Source organism: Schistocerca americana, chromosome 6, assembly GCF_021461395.2.
Source record: "Schistocerca americana isolate TAMUIC-IGC-003095 chromosome 6, iqSchAmer2.1, whole genome shotgun sequence".
NCBI lineage: Eukaryota > Metazoa > Arthropoda > Insecta > Orthoptera > Acrididae > Schistocerca > Schistocerca americana.
In genome coordinates, this window is record NC_060124.1 from 357,876,854 (window position 1) to 357,898,332 (window position 21,479).

The 21,479-nt window shown below is 38.4% G+C and overlaps 1 protein-coding gene across 1 annotated transcript in view; it reads left to right on the plus strand.

Moving 5' to 3' along the window:
- LOC124619319 (protein turtle-like) overlaps positions 1–21,479 on the plus strand; it is a 906,568-nt gene that overhangs the window by 802,513 nt on the left and 82,576 nt on the right. The window contains exons 10-11 of the mRNA XM_047145628.1: positions 137–355; positions 19,973–20,244. Coding sequence (XP_047001584.1) covers positions 137–355; positions 19,973–20,244 — 491 coding nt within the window. The remainder of the gene's footprint in view (positions 1–136; positions 356–19,972; positions 20,245–21,479) is intronic.

Consider the following 21,479-nt stretch of genomic DNA (forward strand, 5'->3'; position numbering starts at 1 on the left):
CAAAACTCAAGGTTTATAGTTTATTACTATCAGATAAATATTTGTGAACTGGCATTTTTAATTTCTGTGATTACTTTTATCTGGTAAACAAATAATTTTCTTTTAAAAACTGTAGATTTTGTGTGTGGTTGTACAGGTAAATCAAAGCCACCAGGGACGATACACGTGCACTCCTTACAATGCACAAGGCACTCAGGGATCTTCTGGTCCTATGGAAGTCTTGGTGCGTAAGCCTCCTGTATTTACTATTGAACCTGAGAGCATATATCAGCGCAAAGTTGGAGAGACTGTTGAAATGCATTGTGATGCACAAGAAGCTGAAGGCACGCAGAAACCTACGATTCAGTGGCAGCGGGTAAGACATTCTTTAAACACTTCTGTATTTTGAAAATATTGTTCCTGTGATTTTAATTTCTCCAGAGATTGATTCTATAACAATTAGTGAATGTAAACATGCAGAACAAAGTAGTTTATTCATTGTTAAATCCCCTGCCCGTAGTAGGAATCATGAACACGTAAATATACTGAACCATGGCACTTGATTAATTCTGGCAGTGGATTTTCCAAATGAGGTTGTCATATACCTGTAATTCCAAGAACTTAACACTGTTCTTACATTTAATACCTACAGTATAGTAGATATCTTGTTAAGACATTTTATATTTATTATCATACCAGGATGCCGCTATTTTATGAAGTTTTATTCAAGAGTTGTACAGTTAGGCGATATGCTTATTTCAGCTGCATTGCTACTTCCAAGCGATTTCCATATCTCATTGTTGACATTGTAGCTGTCAAATATTTCTGCATATTTCATTTTTAATGCAGATTGAGTTGTTTTTGTTTATGTATGTTTTCTTCTTTAGAGTAGATGTCAGATTTGTGGAAAACGAACTTTCAACAAAAATTATTTGACAACAATGTCTACTGTTGAGAATATATAGAAACACGCACACAAAAGAAAAGAAGAAAAACCTCCATCTGCGCTACAAATACAATATGCAGAAATGTTTGACAGCTACAATATCAATGATGAGATATGGATTTCACTTGAAAATGGCAATGCAGCCGAAATAAGTTTATATCCTAACTGTACAACTCTTGAATAAAGCTTCATACAATAGCAGCGTCCTGGTGTGATATCATATATAAAATGTCTTTAATTTTATAAATGTAATATTTCATTTTTTAAGAAAATTATTTTTTCTGGTTGTGGAGTTCTATAAGAAGTAGTAAGCAGCCTGTTAAAATGGTGATAATGTGTTGCCATGAAACATCTGTTGACATTTTCAAGTATTTCACCATCTGCCTCTTCATTAAATGAACTATACTTGTTCCATTCCATCTGCAAGAACAAAAGAAACTATAAGTATTTGAATCTACATCCACACAGACACTTCACTAGCTAAATCATAATGTATGATGCAGGGTACTTCATGCAATTCTTTGCCTCTCTTTCAGGGTGTGTACGACCTGGGACAACTGGGAGATCTGGGAAAAACCCAGGATATTTTTAGAATTCCGGGAATTTTTCATTGTTTTAGTTTTCAGTTAAATTTTTGTAATTTTGACTGGCAAGAACTGATACTCTAACAAAGGATATTACTGTATCCCGCTACTGCGGAATAATACTTAAACAATAAAACATAAACGAGAGAAAAAAATGAAAATAACTTAAATTGCAAAGGAAATGCGCCATATACAACAACGACACACAGTGCTCAGGCTCATGTCTGCCAATTGAAAATGTGTCAAAGGCTTTAGGAAGACTATGCAGTGCTTAATAACAACAAATTGCCTCCAATGATTGTGAAGTCGCAACTGTTTACATTCGATTTGTTTTAGCAGTTACGCGCGGACTCATGCGAATGCGCAGTTGGGTCATGTTTGAGTAGTAGATTCTCCTGCTTCTGGCAAAAGGAATGTGACTGTTGGCTGTGCAAGCAGTCGCAGCAAGCAGCTAGATGCTACTGGGAAAAGGGGGCACCAAATTCATATTCTTGAGGAAAAAAACTTGTTTCCCAAAGCATCTAGCATCCAGTGTACGCTTGTCTATCGATTATTCATATGAATTATATATAAAAACAAAGATGAGGTGACTTACCGAACAAAAGCGCTGGCAGGTCGATAGACACACAAACAAACACAAACATACACACAAAATTCAAGCTTTCGCAACAAACTGTTGCCTCATCAGGAAAGAGGGAAGGAGAGGGGAAGACGAAAGGAAGTGGGTTTTAAGGGAGAGGGTAAGGAGTCATTCCAATCCCGGGAGCGGAAAGACTTACCTTAGGGGGAAAAAAGGACAGGTATACACTTGCATACACGCACATATCCATCCACACATACATACACAAGCAGACATATTATGTCTGCTTGTGTATGTATGTGTGGATGGATATGTGCGTGTGTGCAAGTGTATACCTGTCCTTTTTTCCCCCTAAGGTAAGTCTTTCCGCTCCCGGGATTGGAATGACTCCTTACCCTCTCCCTTAAAACCCACTTCCTTTCGTCTTCCCCTCTCCTTCCCTCTTTCCTGATGAGGCAACAGTTTGTTGCGAAAGCTTGAATTTTGTGTGTATGTTTGTGTTTGTTTGTGTGTCTATCGACCTGCCAGCGCTTTTGTTCGGTAAGTCACCTCATCTTTGTTTTTATATATAAATTTTTCCCACGTGGAATGTTTCCTTCCATTATATTGATTATTCATATGATTTTGAAAGGCTTCCCTGTTGGTTTTTGAACATTTTTGAACACATTTTAAGTTGATTTCTGAATGAGTCATAAGTTAACTTATGAATGCATGCATAGTGTACATGATGTCTCTGCCAGGAGAATCCTCGTCACATCTAGAAATAAACTTTCCGCAGACAAAAGGGGACAGGGCTATACGAGCTGAGGGAGTAAAGCTGAACGTATGAATGCCAATCTCTGTCTGATTATGTGGTTGATTGGGTTTGCGAATGATCAGAATTGTTATAATTACTAATAAAAGCCATAGATTCAGACTACCAGAATGGAAATAAACGACTGACTGGAATAACAGGTGAGAAAGATTACGTATTATCTTCTCGGCGTATCCAAGAAAATGAAATTTTGACAGAAAATTTTTGGGCAGATCGCTACACTAGTAAGGACCAGTAGTACAGTCTGCGGCTAGCAGCCACTTAAGTTCTATTCTGGAAGTAACACTGAAAATGTGTTGTTCAAACACGTAATAACGCCTAACCAGAAAATAATTGCGGGATAACTAAACTTGTGATTCTGGCACGGTTAGTGAAATTAATCGGCGAACAAATTTTGACAGTGGCAGCAGTAGCTACAGAATTGGTGATGACAAGGTTGTTTGTTAGAACGAGGAAGGAGAAGAAACGGGGACATCACACAAATTATGGAAGAATAAGACTATTCCAAATTTATTCAAAAATTTCATAATACTGCTATTCGATCTCATGCTTGATAAGCTGGTGTGTATGAATGAAATGTGAAACTGTTTCCTAACATAAAGCTTTTTGCTTGTAGTATGCCTAATAGGCATTTGATATTGGTACTTATTGGGTTATAGTCTGTCATTTTATAAAAATGGCCATTTGTGCCAAAACAGGCTCGTTTATTTGGTGTGTTACAAAATTGCTGCCATATTAGAAAGGCCTATTTTGTTTTATCTAGCAGACAGTGACAAAATAGACGTAATCAGATCAAGAAACGACACAAGTCTTGGGTATTATTTGTATTAACAGCTTTTTCAGTATTAGATAATGACATTTCGATTTTTCATGTAGCAAAACGTTTGACGAACTTTGATGAGGTAAGAAATTCTTTTGCAGAAAGGAAAGCACGCCATGTAAAGCTGTAGCAAGATTAGAGAGAAAAAACTGCTAGGAGCTAAGGTTTGAAGAAATGTGTAATTTCTTGCTTATTTCTTGTCAGTATTGGTTTTATATATCCTATATTTAATTTTATGTCACACAAAACAGCAAGTTATTAACTAATAAGCAATAAAGAGTTCAGATTTTCTGAAGAGTTCTTGTTCTCTCGATTACAAATAATCCCATCTGCTATTAATTGCGAGATTTTTTTAAAGAGGGGCAGGCTGTCAAACCGGCCAACTGGGAGCAGGAGAGGCACCACAGGACATTTCAATTTCCACTCTACTGAATATAGTTTGGACGAGCGGTAGAAAAATGCTTTATGAAGAGGCATGGCTCAGCATGTCTTACATTTCCTCAAATATATATGTTTTATGTTTCAGACTTTTCAGAAAGATGTGTGCTACAGGATGAAAGTATTTTGAAAATTTGATTTTTTTTAGTATTGACCCGGTTCGCAAATGTCGTGGATCCGGGGCTAATTCGCAGAGCAGTCTGAGTTATAGTGGGTAGTCTCCATGTGACCTGTGTTTACATTTAGTGATGTTGCTGTTTCTCCTTTGTTTACTCTCACATCAAATGAAAACAAAACAGATATCTGTGGCCGGGAGCTATCAAATGAATTAAAACACATCCACATAATTACAGAAGGCTGAAATATGTCATTAGTTTCAGATTTTATTTATTTTCACCTTTCTGACAGTCAAGCATTAATCGCCTTGTGGAACAGTGAAGTTATTTTGGTCTGTTTGCTAAAGAAATTTGACTTTTGTTAACCTTTTCCGCAGAGGCAGTCAGTGTATTTGAAACAAAATGTTTAATTCCACAGTACTGACTAGTTTCAACTGTTCACTGCATTTCAAGTGCACATTTTCATTTTGTAGTATGTATGGCATTATACCATAATAAAGAACCAAACATGATATAATACAGTACTGCTGCTCCAAGAAAATTTACATCCCGAAAAACACACTGAAAAGCTTAATATCAGGTCAAGATCTACTTCATTGGGAATCTGGATATATGAATGTGCCCTTTAAGTATGCACTTTAAGTGTGCACATTTTAATATGGTTCACGAAATTCCGATGCTCTTGCAGTATCCTCTGATGTCTTGTTTCTTTTATGACATATTGTATGATCTTTCAATGTTTTACACGTATGTACACATGAGCTTCCTACATCATGATAGCTATCCAAGAGTGGTGTCGTCTGTTATCTGCACTCTCTGGCAACTGCTGAAACAAACCTATTTCTAACAGGTCGCAGGAAAATACTGCGAATAGTGGTTTGAAAAGCGTTACTTTCAAAGTAAATGTCCTTTTACGTAAGTTGAACTATGTGCAAGAATGCACCATGAATTTATTAAATCACAGAGCGTTTGACTCTCATTTAAAAATAAACTCTTTGATGATGATCCGTTTAGAAGAATTTCAAACCCTGAAGATCAGACATTTATGTCATTATTAAAAATTTTACTGGCACATTTGTGTGATATATCTTAAAGTGTAACACGCGCAAAAAAGATCAACAGTATAGTGGAAAGCTTGGCTTCACTTGCAGCTTGAGACCAATATTATATGTGAAAGCTTTGCTTTTCTTGTAGCAACTCTATGCATGTTAATTTAAACTATTAACTTTCCCTATTTGCGTGTTTGTGCTACTTAACAGTGATGTTGCTGTTGGCTGACTACATCACATGTCCTATGCTCTCAATATCCGCTGTCATCGGCTGGCGAGATCATGTGACATGAGCTACAAATGGCTTACAAAAGCGCATCAAAATCTTGATTTCAATGATTCAGAAAGTAACATGCGGTGTTTGGTGGAATTCCAATGTATGCTTTCGTAATACGAAAATATGCAGCGTACATGTTGCTGCGCATCAAAGATATTTCCAAGCGTGTCTTTTCCCTGCATTTCGTTTTCTAAAGTGCCCGGGAAATTGTACGCCCGTGTATAAAACCATAACCTTTCAACAGATTGATAAGGGAAAATGTACTGTCACCCAGGAGAAAGTGTATTTTTAACCAGGAAATCCGGAAAAAATCCGGGATTTATTTTTCCTTGTCCATGTATAAACCCCGTCTTTGCATGCTCCTATGTTCCACATTGTCTGTCTCAGAATACTGCACCTTTAAATATTTCCAATAGCATTTCCTAAAAATAATATTGTCCGCCTTCCAAAGATTTTTATAATATTCTGGAGTTTGTCCATTATACTCTTGAACTAACCGAAATCAGCTGCCTACTCATTTAATCTGACTTGCCAGAGATTAGACAGACTAGCAGTCCTCAAAACAGCTTGCATTATGTTGTTATTATTTGCAGTTGTTTTAATATTACTCAGAATCTGAAAAACAATCTAATATCTTTTTAACTTTCCTATAATTAATTTTGTATGACTAGCCCACTTCACATTACTTCATACAGGTGCAGCTCATAGTTAAAGGCTCTGAGGTGGAGCTGCTCCAAAACATACATTAAAATTTATATCTCAGTAAAGTATTACAACATTTCAATTATTACAAGTGTGTAGAATAGTTCCCACTTGAATAATGGCAGTGAATGTTTTTAGAACTGTTGGTATCAAGTGACCTTTTTGAACAGGTAGTAGCTAGTCTTAAGGCAAACATTGAAGTACCTGTTCTCTCTATGTCATAGGGTCTTGAGGGCATGCCATCTACATAACACAACCCTTATGGACCTCCTCTGTCATGACTACCAGAGCCTAAGGGTGGCCTACCAAATTCTTCATGATTTTCACATTCTGCTACATACATAACAAGGAACTGAATCTGAATGGCTGAAATTTTGCTATTGAATCCCTGTGTCTGTGTATCTGCATTACACTCTGAAGGATCATTAATCATCATTTAATATTAATATTTTAGATAGTTTATTGCCTCTGGTGCTGGTAATTTATCCAGTGTAGGAATAAGTTTATAAATGTCTCACTAGAGTGCATTAGAATACATTAAAATAATGTCACCACCTGGCGAGGGGGTCACACATGAATAGTGAAAATATGTGGGGATAAGTGTTACATTACTGTTCTTAGCAAGTTTCTTTTTGTGAGGGTGTTGCACCTGAGTTTCTTGCGAGCTTTATTTTCTTGCATATAACTGCATCACACTGCGAGTCTGAAAACAGCACATTATGAATTTGGTGTGCAATTTGTTAGCCAAAAGTTAGCTTGAGAAACAACTATTAAATTGTCAAAATTTTGCAGTGCAGGAGAACAAACAATTTCATTTTCCTATGAACAAAAAAATTAAAATAAGCAAAACATACATTAGTAAGAGAGGGAATTCCTTTGTTGGAACTCTATTTCACCTGCTAAATGAAGAGCTTAAAAATTAGTGGTAACATGTTTTCACACTGACATCACATCATTTGGCACAATAGCAAAACAAACCATACAAAGAATGCAGGAACTTTGCAGAGATCTTTAATGCTTATATTACAGCAATATTCTGTGATCTGACAGAAGCATTCAGTTCAGTGAAACACTCCTTATTTCTCCATAAGTTACAGATATATGAAATCAGGGTCACTGCTTACATTGGCTCAACTCTTACTTAACAGATAGGAAATAAAGCATAAGTGTGACTTCAAATTCAAGAAATTACTCATCAAACTGGAAAATATTGCTCAAGGAGTCGCCAAAGGTTCGATATTGGATCCCCATCTGTTTCTTTTCTACAAAAGCAACCTATCACTAGCTATTTATGTTCATTCAGTTTTATTTGCTGATGATACATCAAGTTGTAATTGATGATGAGGTGCATGAAAGAATTTCAGGAAGTTTCAAAAATACTTTAGTAAAACTTGAATCTTGGTTCCATGAAAATGATCTAAAATTTGGTGTAACCAAAACCAAAATGATGCAATCTGAAACTAAATCATTAAAGCAGAGTGAAATAAAGGTAACTTGCAATCATCACTATATCACAGAAGCAAACCATGTAAATATATTTAACATGGAGCTTGATTCACTGGAAATATTATTCTTTACTCTTCTGGTGGAGAAGTGTTATTATTAAAAATGCTAATCTTCCAAAGTGTTATTATTCATTAAGGACAGTTTCACATTCTGAACAAGGTAATTAGACATCTTATTTCTGTAAATTTAAAACTATGGTATGTATTTGTGTAGCAGTGTTTCGGAAATGTATAAAAAATGATATAAACTTCTGTATTTCCCCTTAAATGTTTCTTATTGTAAATCTTGACATGTCTTCTATGCATCAAATCAAATGATTTGAGAATTGTATAAATACAAAAGCCAACAAATGTGGTACACTAGCTTCACAAATGCTTAATGTGGAGGCTATTCAGTTTGCTTACATAACAAAGCACAACACAAGATCTGCAACATCACAGAAACACTGAGGCTGTCTCAAGAATATATTGAACACTTGCAAAACATTAAACATATCAAGTTTAGAAATGAAAATGTGGAAAACATTAAGCATGAACTGAAGCCAACATACACTGCATTAAAAATCTCTCCAAAACATGTCTTTTAGTGCAATTTATTGTGATAAAATTGGGAAATGTGACTTATGAAAGCAAAAGGAGGTAGAGTTTGTAAACTTTTAGCTAGTGTGTGACATTACGCACCCGTGCTCTCCCCACCTAAAATTGTTGTTGTGGTGACTACCTGCAACATAGCCCGAGGCCTAGGATAGTTCTGGTTGGCAAATGCCTCTGCCTTTCCCCATGTGGATACTACAAGCCACGCCTCCTTCATAGCATTACCACTACGTGTCTGATACATGTGACCAAGTGTAATGAGCTGCAAAAATGGCACCAATAAGAAAGTGTAGGAACTCTTTGCTCTTGTTCAAAATACAAAAAGTAAACAGTTCTTTTTTAGAGAAAGTGAAAAATGAGTGATGAAAGGTTTTTGAAAGTTATTTTGTGTGTCAGATGCAACTACTGGTTGCACAGAAAATATGTGAAAGTAAACATAAAATTGACTACTGATCATTGTCTATGGACATGGCGCAGCTGTCTAGTGTGGAAGCAGCTGATCTTGTAAGTGCAGTGGATTCAAAAAACGAAATTGTCAAGTTACCACAAAGTGACACTGAGACATTAAAACCCAAAATATTGACCATGAAGAACAGACATTATAGAGTAATCCAAGGAAAACAGTCCTATGTGTGTGAAATCTGTAGAATGGAAATACAACAAGACTGCAAAAATAAATATGCTCACACAGATTTTAAAAACTATAACTTATCCTGTGTTTCTGATACTACCACAATAAATTCAGTGAGACAAAAATCTGTAGATAAATATAGATGTTTGTGATGGAAGGTAAAATAAAAGAAAAGACCATAGCAGTACAATGGAAAGGAAATGAATTTCTTACAACTGGCAACTCGCTACTGAGAAATATCACTGCCCAACTGCAAAATTGATGTGTGACCTTGAATTAGAATGCAACAACTTGACAAATATTTTAGAAATGTGAGAATTGCAAATCCACCAACTGCAGAAATGGATTCTGAATCCAAATGTAATTACACTGATGTGTTTGTATGCATTGGAATGAATTCTTTAAGAAGCAGCAGCAAAGAAGAAATTACTTATGAGACAAGAAGTACAATTCATTTGAGAAGAATTGCTAATGTAGGATCCAGGCTCGTACTGACTGAAATCATAAAAAAAAGATTAGAGAGTAACAAATTTATGTCCAAGGTAAACTGTGTACCCAAATATATTTCTAGGTAGTAAATGCCTATGAGAGTGTTTCATGCATCTAAATAGACTGTGGTGTATAACACACTCAATCAGCAGAATGTTTACAGGTACCTACAAAATCATAAGAAATGATGGGAACTAATGTGGTCTGATGGGGGTGAAATTCAAAATCACCACCTAAAAAGGAGACAATACAGAATATACTCTCAGAATACAGTCAAAAATATGTAAATCATGAAAAGGAAACTTACATAAAAGTACTACATCAGATTATGCAATACACTGGTAGTAAGGATCTAGAAGCAGAAGTACTCTTCAGTGAAATACAATTAGCCATATTATGCACCAGTGAACATGGTGTAACTGAAAGTCAAGTAGATAATCTAACAATAAAGGACTATATCTTCTCTAATTACTTCTGTAGATCGAAACATCAAGGTGATACAGTTTCTGTATAAATTAAAATAGGCAAACTCCTAAGTACTCCAAAGAGTAAATGACTTCAAAATTACTGGCATATTGACAGATGACTTAAGAGTGTTTAGTGTGTACAGATCACCAGGTGGCAAGATTAACATCTTTGTGAAAGGAAAAAAGAAATTGCTACCATACTATGCAGTTGAATATGAAGAGGAGCATTGATATTGTGAAGACTTTAATTTTGTCATGGGAAAAGTATAAAAAAACAAGACAAGATTTTGAAGAATTGTTAATAAAGTACAACATGGGGATATAACCTGGGGACAACAATACCTGCACCAACAAAAGTTACTTCCAAAGTCAGACACTTCATTACTAATGTTAGTAGTGTGATGATGTTCACATGTAGTTCAAGCAGAAATATCTGATCATAATGGACAGTTGTTCTGCTGTTGAGAACTGATTTCATAGTATTACTATCAAATTGAACAACCAAAGAAATCGGGATCATCAGTAAACCAAGTATTAACAACTTTAGAACAATATTAAGTAGGAAAATCTGGAATTAAACTCTGCAGGTACAGAATGTAAGGATTCCTTTATTGCAACAGTTAAATACCATTTTAATGCAGCATTCCCCAAAGTAAAGAGACAAAAGATCAAACACAATGGGTTACTAGTGAAGTATTTTTAGAACAGCGTGTGAATTTGCAGGGACTGAGACAGATGGGTGAAGCTGAAAACTATGAAATATAACAAAAAAAGTATACAAAAATTGTAAGAGAGGCAAAAACAGCTGCAGTTACACCATCACAATGAACACTAAAAACAAGGTAATGCAGATGGAATTTCAGAGGTGGAATTTTTCCAGAAAAACTGAAGATAAGCAGGGTCATGCCAGTGTACAAGAAAGATGACAAGGAAGAGCCCAACAGCTACTGTTGTTTATCTGGGCAAACATAACATTTTGTTCCATCACAGATGGTTTCAAAAAGGGTAAACCTACAAATGGTTCAAATGGCTCTGAGCACTATGGGACTTAACATCTGAGGTCATCAGTCCCCTAGAACTTAGGATGACTTAAATCTAACTAACCTAAGGACATCACACACATTCATGCCCGAGGCAGGATTCGAACCTGCGACCGTAGCGGTTGCGCGGTTCCAGACTGAAGCGCCTAGAACTGCTCGGCCACACTGGCCAGCCAGTAAACCTACAGAATCAGTAATTGTCAGTCTGGCATGATACATTATACGGTGTGTAGATGAAAAAAAAATTGTCTCTCCAATGTTTTTGTACCTCTTAAAAGCATTCAACACCAGTGTCTATGGAGTACTGATAGAAAAATTGGAAAACTACAATAGAACCACAATTAATTGTCACTTTTGGGGCCAATGGTGGGGACAAAGACGCTGCAAAGGTCATATAATCAGAGGAAAATGGAACAAGTCATTTACAGAGCTCAAAACAATGTAATAAATCAAAATTAGGAACAAAACATTACATTTCAGATAAAGAGAAAGAAAAACAGAAAATTTTAGACACTAGTAGTCTGCTTAAAAAAGTGTAAAATGTTTTTATGTTCCAGTTTAAATCTTGACTCTGTGGCGGCATCTCATCATTTGTGTGTCCACAGTATGTCCATAGCTGTAGCAGTTGGCTGTTGTGCCAAATATTTGAGGGCAATCTTGAATGCATCCTTTCTGCAGAGGTGCTGCCCTTGTCTTTTTCCTTTTCTTCGTCCTGTGATTCCTCTTGCAAAACAAGATTTATGATATGATCATCTTCATATTCTTCATTGGTAACAACAGCATCATCACCTTCTGCTAACTATTCCTCTACATCAGTAGGCTGGATATCATTCTGGAGATTTTGGAAATCATTGACTAAATCTGCTGTGTCTCATTAGTTTCTGGTAGTTCTTAGGCTAGGACTAACCATCTTCCATGATAAGAAACTTCCTGGCGGATTAAAACTGTGTGCCCGACCGAGACTCGAACTCGGGACCTTTGCCTTTCGCGGGCAAGTGCTCTACCATCTGAGCTACCAAAGCACGACTCACGCCCGGTACTCACAGCTTTACTTCTGCCAGTACCTCGTCTCCTACCTTCCAAACTTTACAGAAGCTCTCCTGCGAACCTTGCAGAACTAGCACTCCTGAAAGAAAGGATATTGCGGAGACATGGCTTAGCCACAGCCTGGGGGATGTTTCCAGAATGAGATTTTCACTCTGCAGTGGAGTGTGTGCTGATATGAAACTTCCTGGCAGATTAAAACTGTGTGCCTGACCGAGACTCGAACTCGGGACCTTTGCCTTTCACGGGCAAGTGCTCTACCAACTGAGCTACTGAAGCACGACTCACACCCAGTACTCACAGCTTTACTTCTGCCAGTACCTCGTCTCCTACCTTCCAAACTACCTGCAAGGTTCGCAGGAGAGCTTCTGTAAAGTTTGGAAGGTAGGAGACGAGGTACTGGCAGAAGTAAAGCTGTGAGTACCGGGTGTGAGTCATGCTTTGGTAGCTCAGATGGTAGAGCACTTGCCCGCGAAAGGCAAAGGTCCCGAGTTCGAGTCTCGGTCGGGCACACAGTTTTAATCTGCCAGGAAGTTTCATATCAGCGCACACTCCGCTGCATAGTGAAAATCTCATTCTGGATCTTCCATGATTTTTGTAGAATTGTTTTCTTAAGTTCTTTGCAAGCTTGAGCAACTATGTAATTTACATTTTTTATACTGAGGCTTTTCATTTCTTTAAAAAGATCACTACCATTTTCTGTTCTCTCTAGCAAAGTGCTGACACATTTCTTCCTGTAATGTCATTTTAACCACTCAGCGACTCCCTGGTCCAGCAGTTGTATTACTGAAGTCATGTGGGGCGAGGGGTAGAGGACTTAGCTTTTATGTCGGCTTGTTGAATTTCAGACTCAGTGGCGTGGCTTGGAGCATTACCTAGCAATACATTTGCATGGGGTGGTAGGTGTTTAAATTCCAAGTATTTTTTAACAGCCAGAACAAATGTACCAAAAAACCATTCTTGTAACAAATTACCACTCATCTAAACACTATTTTTAACTTTGTGATAAACAGGAAGTGCTGAGTTTTGTTGAATATTTGCCAATTACAAACAATGACAATTTATGGTCACCACTTGTGTTACTGTATGTTGTAGTGGTCAGCCTATCCTTTGGCAGTTTCATGGCTGTGACAGTTGCATTCTTTGAAGAAAGGGTTTTTTGCAGGAGCATTTTGTAGCTTAGCCCACTCTCATCAATGTTTTGTAATTACTCAGCTGCCAGTTATTTGCTGAGCCTATTTTTTTAGTGAACTCCCTATGTATATGACCAGCAGAATGTTTTTCATTTGAAATAGCAACTTGCCTAATAGCGCCCCCCCCCCTTACCTCCACCCACCCCCCTTACCTCCACCCCCCACCCCCCAGTAGTTTGTGATGCATCTCAAAAACTTTTTCTCTTATGATAGAGCCTGGAAATGGGATCTCCTTATTTCTTTCTTGTCAAAACCAAAACCACACATGGTCAGATAATCAAAGGAGTCAGCTAATGAATGGCCAGATAACAGAGGTTATGCTGCATGACGTTCAAACAGAAGTGGATGCAATCATAACTATGCAACAGCAAGCAGTATGTATCTGTAGGGAACTCGTGCCACTCAGAAATCAAAGCCATTAAAATTTAAAGGTTCAATAATGGGGGCATTGATGTTTAATCTGTTTGTAAATGATACAGGAGTTGAAGAGAAAATGCAGATAACCCAATAATAGTGAACTCAGTCCACAATGTGGAACAGCTTGAGAGAAGAGCATATATTTCTGAAAACATCACAGCTCAATGACCCATGGAAAATGAATTGGTTATAAGTCTGAAAAAGACTATATACACTGTGTTCAGAAACAGAGGTAAGTCTGTGCATATGGGCTTAGAGGAGAATGATACAAAACTGGAAGAAGTAGAATCCAATAAAACCTTTGGTATTGCTGTGGATAATGAGGTGAAATGGAAACAGCACATTAATTCTCTCTGTAAGGAACTCAGCTCAGTCATATTAATAAAGAAGCAAGTATCACGGTACACAGACAAACAGCTTCTATGCACAGCTCACTATGGATTCTTTGAACCTTACTTGCACCATGGAGTGACAGTGTGGCGAAACTCAAACATTCAAGAAACGAATAGTGTGTTCACAATATAAGAAAAGGCAGTTATGATCAATTTAAGAAGAAGGACTTCTGAAGCATGAAGAAACTGCTTTAAAGATGTAAGAATCTTAACTTGTACATTTTTGTATGTGTATAAAAGAGTAATATGCAAAACAAAAGATAGTTCAGAGTGTGTTACAAATGATAGTGTTCACACCCACAAAACATACAGGAATAAGAAGATGTGAAGTATACACCACTGAATGACAATGCTTGGAAAAGGACCTCAGTACTAAGAAATAAAGTTACTAAGAAGTTTGCCTAAAACCTACATAATAATATAGCTGCACATACGCAAAACACATGACAGTGTCCGAGAAATTACCAATTGGCAAGTATGCATGGTGAATCACCTTACAACTCTGACACTGGGGACGTGTTTGTGTGCACTCCCAGTAGTCCTTTCTCCACCCTAAGTCATACAAACCATTACAAAATTAGTTGGCTAGGCTCTATAGTAACACAGATTGTGAAGAGTGCTGAAACATGGTCAATAGGAGTGGGTGCGAACTTCCCTACGAGTCATCACTGGGAATGCCAGTGAGTTTTAACTCCAGCTCTGAAGTGGCATCACTGATGAAAGTCTTGAGGTCTTGGTCTTGCTGTTGGGCCCTGGCTAGTTCCAAAACATCTGTAGTTTTCACAACACTGTTGATGTGCAAAAGACAGTCGGCCACCATATTGTCATGGCCAGAAATGTGTTTAATGTCCATACTAAATTGGCTTATGATCTCAACATGATTGTACTACTTAGGAGAGCAGTTGTCACTATTCCACTTGAAAGTGTAGATCAATGGTTCATGATCCTTGTAGAGCATAAACCCTCTTGCCTCATGGCCAGCAGTATTTTACCATCTCCTACACAACCAAGAGCTCACGGTCATGTACCCTCACTTCTGTTGCAATGGTGACAATTTTTGTGAGAAGTACGCAAGCAGGTGCCATGATCCATCTGACAATTGCTGCAAAGCCACACCGGTAGCTATTTGACTTGTATCCACTACCAGTGCCAAAGGTGCGTCAAACTTGGGATGTGCCAGCAGTGCCACATCCACCATTCACTGCCTTGCAGCCTCAAAGGTCAAGCTCATTGCCACTGACTGCCGCACTGGTGCACTGCCTTTTAACTTTGGGTTGGTAAGTGCTGCATTGACTGATTCTTGCAGTTGTGTTGCACACAGTAGATGGCAGCAGTAAAACTTTTCCATTCCTAGAAAGTGACATCATTCTTTAATTGTAGTCAGTCTTGGAACTTGCAGTTTAGTCAGTCTTGAAACTTGCAGAATGGCTTCAACCTTCTCTGTTAATGGTAGGGAGCCTGCAGCTGATATGTGTTGGTCTAGGAATGTAACTTCGGATTGTCAAAAAACGTCATTGGCCATGTTTGACACCACAGCATACTGTCCAGACACTTGAATACCTCTTTAATGTGCTGGTAGTGTTGGTCCTTGGTGGCCAAATACACAAGTAAGTCACTGAGATAGGAAAAGCAGAATGGTATACCTTGCTGGACAGAGTCGATAAGCCTGTGCCAGGTTTGAGCCACATCCCATAACCCAAAAGTCATGAATTTGCTCTCAAGAAGTCCAAACTGAATAATAATCACTGCCTTCAAAATTTCTTCCTCTGCCACAGGAATCTGCATATAAACCTTGGCACAGTCCAAAATACCGAATATTGTCACTCAGTGTAACATGTAATTGTAGTCCTGCAACAGTGGCACATAGCAATGATCAGGCATTGGTCAGGAATTGAGTGTGTGATAATCACAACACTGGCACCATGCTTCTCCTTTCTTTTGAACAAGGTATATAGGAGATGACAAGGGGGGGGGGGCTACTTGATTGTCAAATTATTCCTTACTTAAGCATTGTGTTGACATCTGCCTTGGTGATGGGCAGGCGATCACGTGCCAAGTGCCTAGGCCTGCAAGAATCTGGTGGACTGTCATTGGTCTTTATGTGATGCATCATATTGTGTGGCACTTGTGTAGGTGTGCCAGGAGGTCAAGTCAACACACTGATTTAGCAGGGGGTTGTACTCCTTGTCACACACCTGTATCAGCTTAGCGCTGTGCACAACTGCATCTCATTGGAACCCTGCAGCCATCAGACCAGTAACACCACTGACCAGCTGAGCATTGCATACATCAGGTATGAAGTGGTAATATGCCAAGAGATCATAAGGCTTCCATGATGTCCATGATGGCAAAATTCTAGGTGAATGCTCAGCATAGCCCCAAATTCAGTTAAATCCTCTGAGTTTCATATGTGGAAATGGATGAGTTGTTAGTAGTAGAGAAAGAGAATACTGTCAGCAATGTGTAACAGTGCACTGAAGTGTGAGGTAAGATGCCCAAGTCCAAACCAGTGTCTATTAGGTACTTCTGACTGGATCGTCTCTCGCTGATAAACAGCTGTTGTGACTTCTTGGCACAGCCGGTTGCTCCTACGACCAGCTGTCACTGGCATTTAAAACGTGCAAGGGGCTGTGCACTTCTGGGCCTGCTCTCTGAACTTGTGGTGGTACCAGTACGTGGGGTGTTCCATGTTAGACAACATAGTGTTGGATCACAAACAGCTCTGTGATCTTGTGCGGTAACACCGTGTACAAGACTGGTACTGCCTTGGGACATAAGCTTGCCAAACTTTGTACCTACAGCAACTGTACCTTCTACACCAAATGGTCAAAATCTGCACACAACTTGGGTGGCCACTGCTGTACTACTACCCGACACTGTCACTGCACTAACCTGAGAAAGTGCAGTGGCCTCCTGGATGCAATCTGCAAGTTCTGCCTTCTCGTCCAATGAAATCTCTGTCTGTGACACTACAATTGCTTTGACCTGATACAGTAGTGAGCTGCTCCACAGGATCCATAGCAACTGGTCCAGCACAGTAACTGTATCCACCTTGTTCCATAATCAATGCAAATACTATGACAGCTTGTGATCACTTATGTTTTTCTGGCTCAGTAGCTGCCATATGTGTCCCTGTTGTGATACTGCAACTCTCTGGATTAGTTCTGATTTAAGTTTGTCATACAAGTTTTTCTGCAGTGGTGCAGTAATGACATCTTGAACCTCAGTGGCGAAACAGTGGTCAAGCTGGCTCACAATCAGAGTGAATTTTGTCAAATCAACTGTGATTCCCATGTAGCAATTACTTCCACCTGTTCAAACCACAACACAGGATTGTTAAGCCAGAAGGACAGTGAACAGACTGATAGCCAGGACACCATTTGTTCCTCAGACATCTTATCGATCAATAAATCCAGCAGAGTCTTAGCTTTCAATGGCTCTGATTCTTTAGTTCAGATCACATCGGGACCACCACCTTGTCGCATACAGTGTAACCTGAGCTGACTGACCTTCGAATCCATGTTCAGTCTAAGACAGAAGTTGAGCTGGATTGACATATCTTTACTGTGTAAATAACTGGTTGCTACTAGCTAGTTAATAAGTCGTTACAGGCAGCAACAGATTCTCAAGAATGCTCAGATAGTAACAAAAACATTCCTGATCATAAGGATAATTCAAATGAACAGAACTGGTTACTACTGTAACTTGGAGTGACGGACTGTAGAGAACTAAAACTAAAAGAAAGGAACACACAAAACATAAAATTCACATACGAAGGAGAAACAACACATAGAAATCATATGCATGTATAGAAAACACTGCACCACTGGTGGCTGACATTGAAGTAATTGACATATGTGATCACTTGATACAACACACGTGCAACACTATCACACCAGGTAAGCATAACATCACTGGTTGGCACGAACCTTGATTTTTGGCCATGACACATGTAGTAGATGCTATAACATGACACCAAGTTTTCAAACACAACTCACAGTCTATGTGGTGGAAAAGAAATTTTACTGTTTTGAAGGGTACCTATTATGTTAAATTTGTACATATTGTTCTATATAATGAGTGATATTAGAGGGTGTAATTTTTGCTCCTTAGGAAATAAATGATGTTTTCTGTTTTTGACATGTGCTATATTACATATACATTTACTGTACACAATGTAATCCTACAGAATCAAATAAAATTCAGCTCAATTCAGTTCAACAATTCTATGATGAAACCTATTGAAGTTTTTCCTTTCACTCAAATACATTATCTGGCATATATACACCTTAAAGGAAGTTGTCATTCTTTATACAGAATGTATGTTCTGTCTAAAGTCATCCTAAATTTTCCTACATAAACTTAAATGTGTTAACTTGCTTAATGGTGCAACGGGCCTGAAATTGGAAGGTGACTTGGAGGGACTGATCTTATTTATAACTGCAGGCAGGTAAAACAGTGAAAAGGAAATTTTAAAGTGAAGGTTATGTACACAGATAATTCACTAACAGCATTCTATTAGTGCCTTTCCAACAAAGAAAATACAAAGAGAAACATATATTAGCTTTGTGTCTTTATAAAATAAGGGGTAGTGTGCGATAATCCAAAGGATTGCTTCAAGAATGTTTGTATGACAAAAAAAGTTCTAAAAGCATGTGCTGGTGAAGAAGAGCAGTTTTTCTCCCTATGGAATTCTTGTGCTGAAAGTAGAACAGAAGTTAATGATAAAAATTGTAACATTGAGATCAGATTACATAGAAAAGAAGTAATTAGTATGACAAACAATGTTAATTATTGACAGATAATGTTAAACTCTCATTTATTTTCATTTCATAAACATCACCAAATTAATCTTTAAAATTGTTGCTTCATTTTATATAATTTCCAAACAGTGTTAATCAAACTGTGGTAATACTGCTGTTGCTTGTAAGCATTGTGTAGTGTGAATGAGAGTCAAAGCTACAAGGACCATCAATAAATATTTACTTTTTTTAGAACCATAAGCTTCTTCTTTTGTTAGCGAAAAAACCATGAAGAATAGGGACACTACACAGAGGAAAGGGGGCAACTTTTATGTGACTCTTGATTATTAAAGAAGTACTATGTACAGTGAAACCTGAAATCAGCATGTGCATTCCAACAGACATGATTCAACTTCCCTTCTATTTGTCATAACTGAACTTGTAACAGTTTATCACTTAACTTTTTAAGAGGCTGTCCTGTAATCTGTCTCATCATTTTTGTGGAGAAGTGTTATTTTATTCATGTATATTTATTTTTGTATGTTTCTTGTAAGAAATATCCACTGGAACCTGTACATAGTTTATCAATTTTTTGGTCACCTCCTTGGATGAGTCCTGCTAAGAATCGTATTACCAGATGAAAATTTTCCTTGATGAAGGGAATGGAATGTGACCCACTCAACCAAAGGGAAAAAATTCAAAATGATACTAGTATATTATAAACCTATGTCAGCTGTTATGTACTGCTGTCTATTGATGCTTTAGGCAGTGTATGAAGAAACAGTCAGTTGGAAAGCCAGTGTCTTGTAGACGTGTAGGGCCATTGACTATATTTTAGTGTATAGTCTATGTTCATTTTGCCTTTGTCAAAAAAAATGGTTCAAATGGCTCTGAGCACTATGGGACTCAACTGCTGTGGTCATAAGTCCCCTAGAACTTAGAACTACTTAAACCTAACTAACCTAAGGACAGCACACAATACCCAGCCATCACGAGGCAGAGAAAATCCCTGACCCCGCCGGGAATCGAACCCGGGAATCCGGGCGTGGGAAGCGAGAACGCTACCGCACGACCACAAGATGCGGGCCCTTTGTCAAAAGCCAGAAGTGATTACCAAACAATTATGCCTTCTAAAGAATGTTTTCTTTTCCAGCGAGACGGATCACCTCTGCAGCGGAACCGTGTACGAGTGCAGGGGGGCAACATTACAATTGAGGGCCTGCGGCGTGCAGATTTTGGATTCTACCAGTGTGTAGCTTCAAATGAAGTAGCGACAATTGTGACAGTCACCCAGCTTGTTGTTGAAGGCACGCAGCCACATGCTCCATATAACGTCTCAGGCAATGCAAGTGAGTTTGCTGTCACATTGCAGTGGCTTCCAGGATACAGTGGAGGATCTGGATACAAGCAGGAGTATACTATCTGGTAAGTCATATTGTTGTCTGCTACATAACAAATTTTTGCTCCTGTCTCATTGAGCTCGTTGTTTTCTCCATTTATGAACTTCTTTATTCTTTTGGATACTTCTGCTTTTCTGTTGAATTGTTTACCCATATATATAATTTTTTCCACAAATGTGTGCCATTCAGAGTTATTTCAAACCTTTTTTTTCCACTCTTGCTATCAGTTTTGTGTTGTGAAACTGCTTTATCCATTCTTAGTACATCTTTACAAAAGCTCTGTACATTTGATGTTTCCCCTATCTCTTGCTAGGTACAGCTATCAACCCCTCTCAAAAAGTTTATCTAATATATTTGTTTGTTTTTTGAATCCTTGTGAATATTTTCTGTGGTATGTTATTTGTGAAATGTTATGAGAAGGAAAGTTGCTACTCACCATGTAGCAGAGATGCTGAGTCACAGATAGGCACAACAAAAAGACTGTCACAAATAAAGCTTTAGACCAGTAAGGCCTCCATCAGAAATAGACGACAGACGCACACACACTCACGCAAACGCAACTCACACACACATGACTGCAGTCTCTGGCAACTGAGGCCACACTGCGAGCAGCAGCATCAGTGTATGATTTGAGTGGCGACTGGGTGGGAGTAAGGAGGAGGCTGGGGCAGAGAGAGGGAGGGATAGTAGAGTAGGAGTGAGTGACAGACAGTGAAGTGCTGCAGGTTAGACGGAGTGCAGGCAAGAAGTCGGGGCGGGAGGGGGTGGAAAAGGAGAGAAGTATAAAGACTGGGTGCAATGGTGGAATTCCAACACTACACAGCCCTCATTCCACAATCACACTCACTATGCCCAGAAATGCATCCCAAGGGAAGAGCACCCACTTAAAGGTTGAGGTAAAAGATCTTTGGCAATATAGGTTTCAGTGATTGAAAGCACGTAGGCAAGTGGGAATGTTCTGTGTGTAATAGTGTTTTAGCCCTACATTTAAGAGTGTATGCTTGGTGTCTATGCTACAGGGTTGCTGTGGAAGCAAGTCTGTAGGCCTGCATACGTAAGTGATATGGATAATGCGAGTTGTAGACAACGTCACTGCTGTCTTCAGTGTGAATCTTGTTATAACCTTTAATCACCAATAATTGTGTGGATATTCAAACACACTCACTTATGAACAATAGCTGGTTACATGATAACAACTCAGTATCTCTCATTTGACTGCAATGCCATGACATGTGGCCGGCACCGTTCGTAACTAGGTGG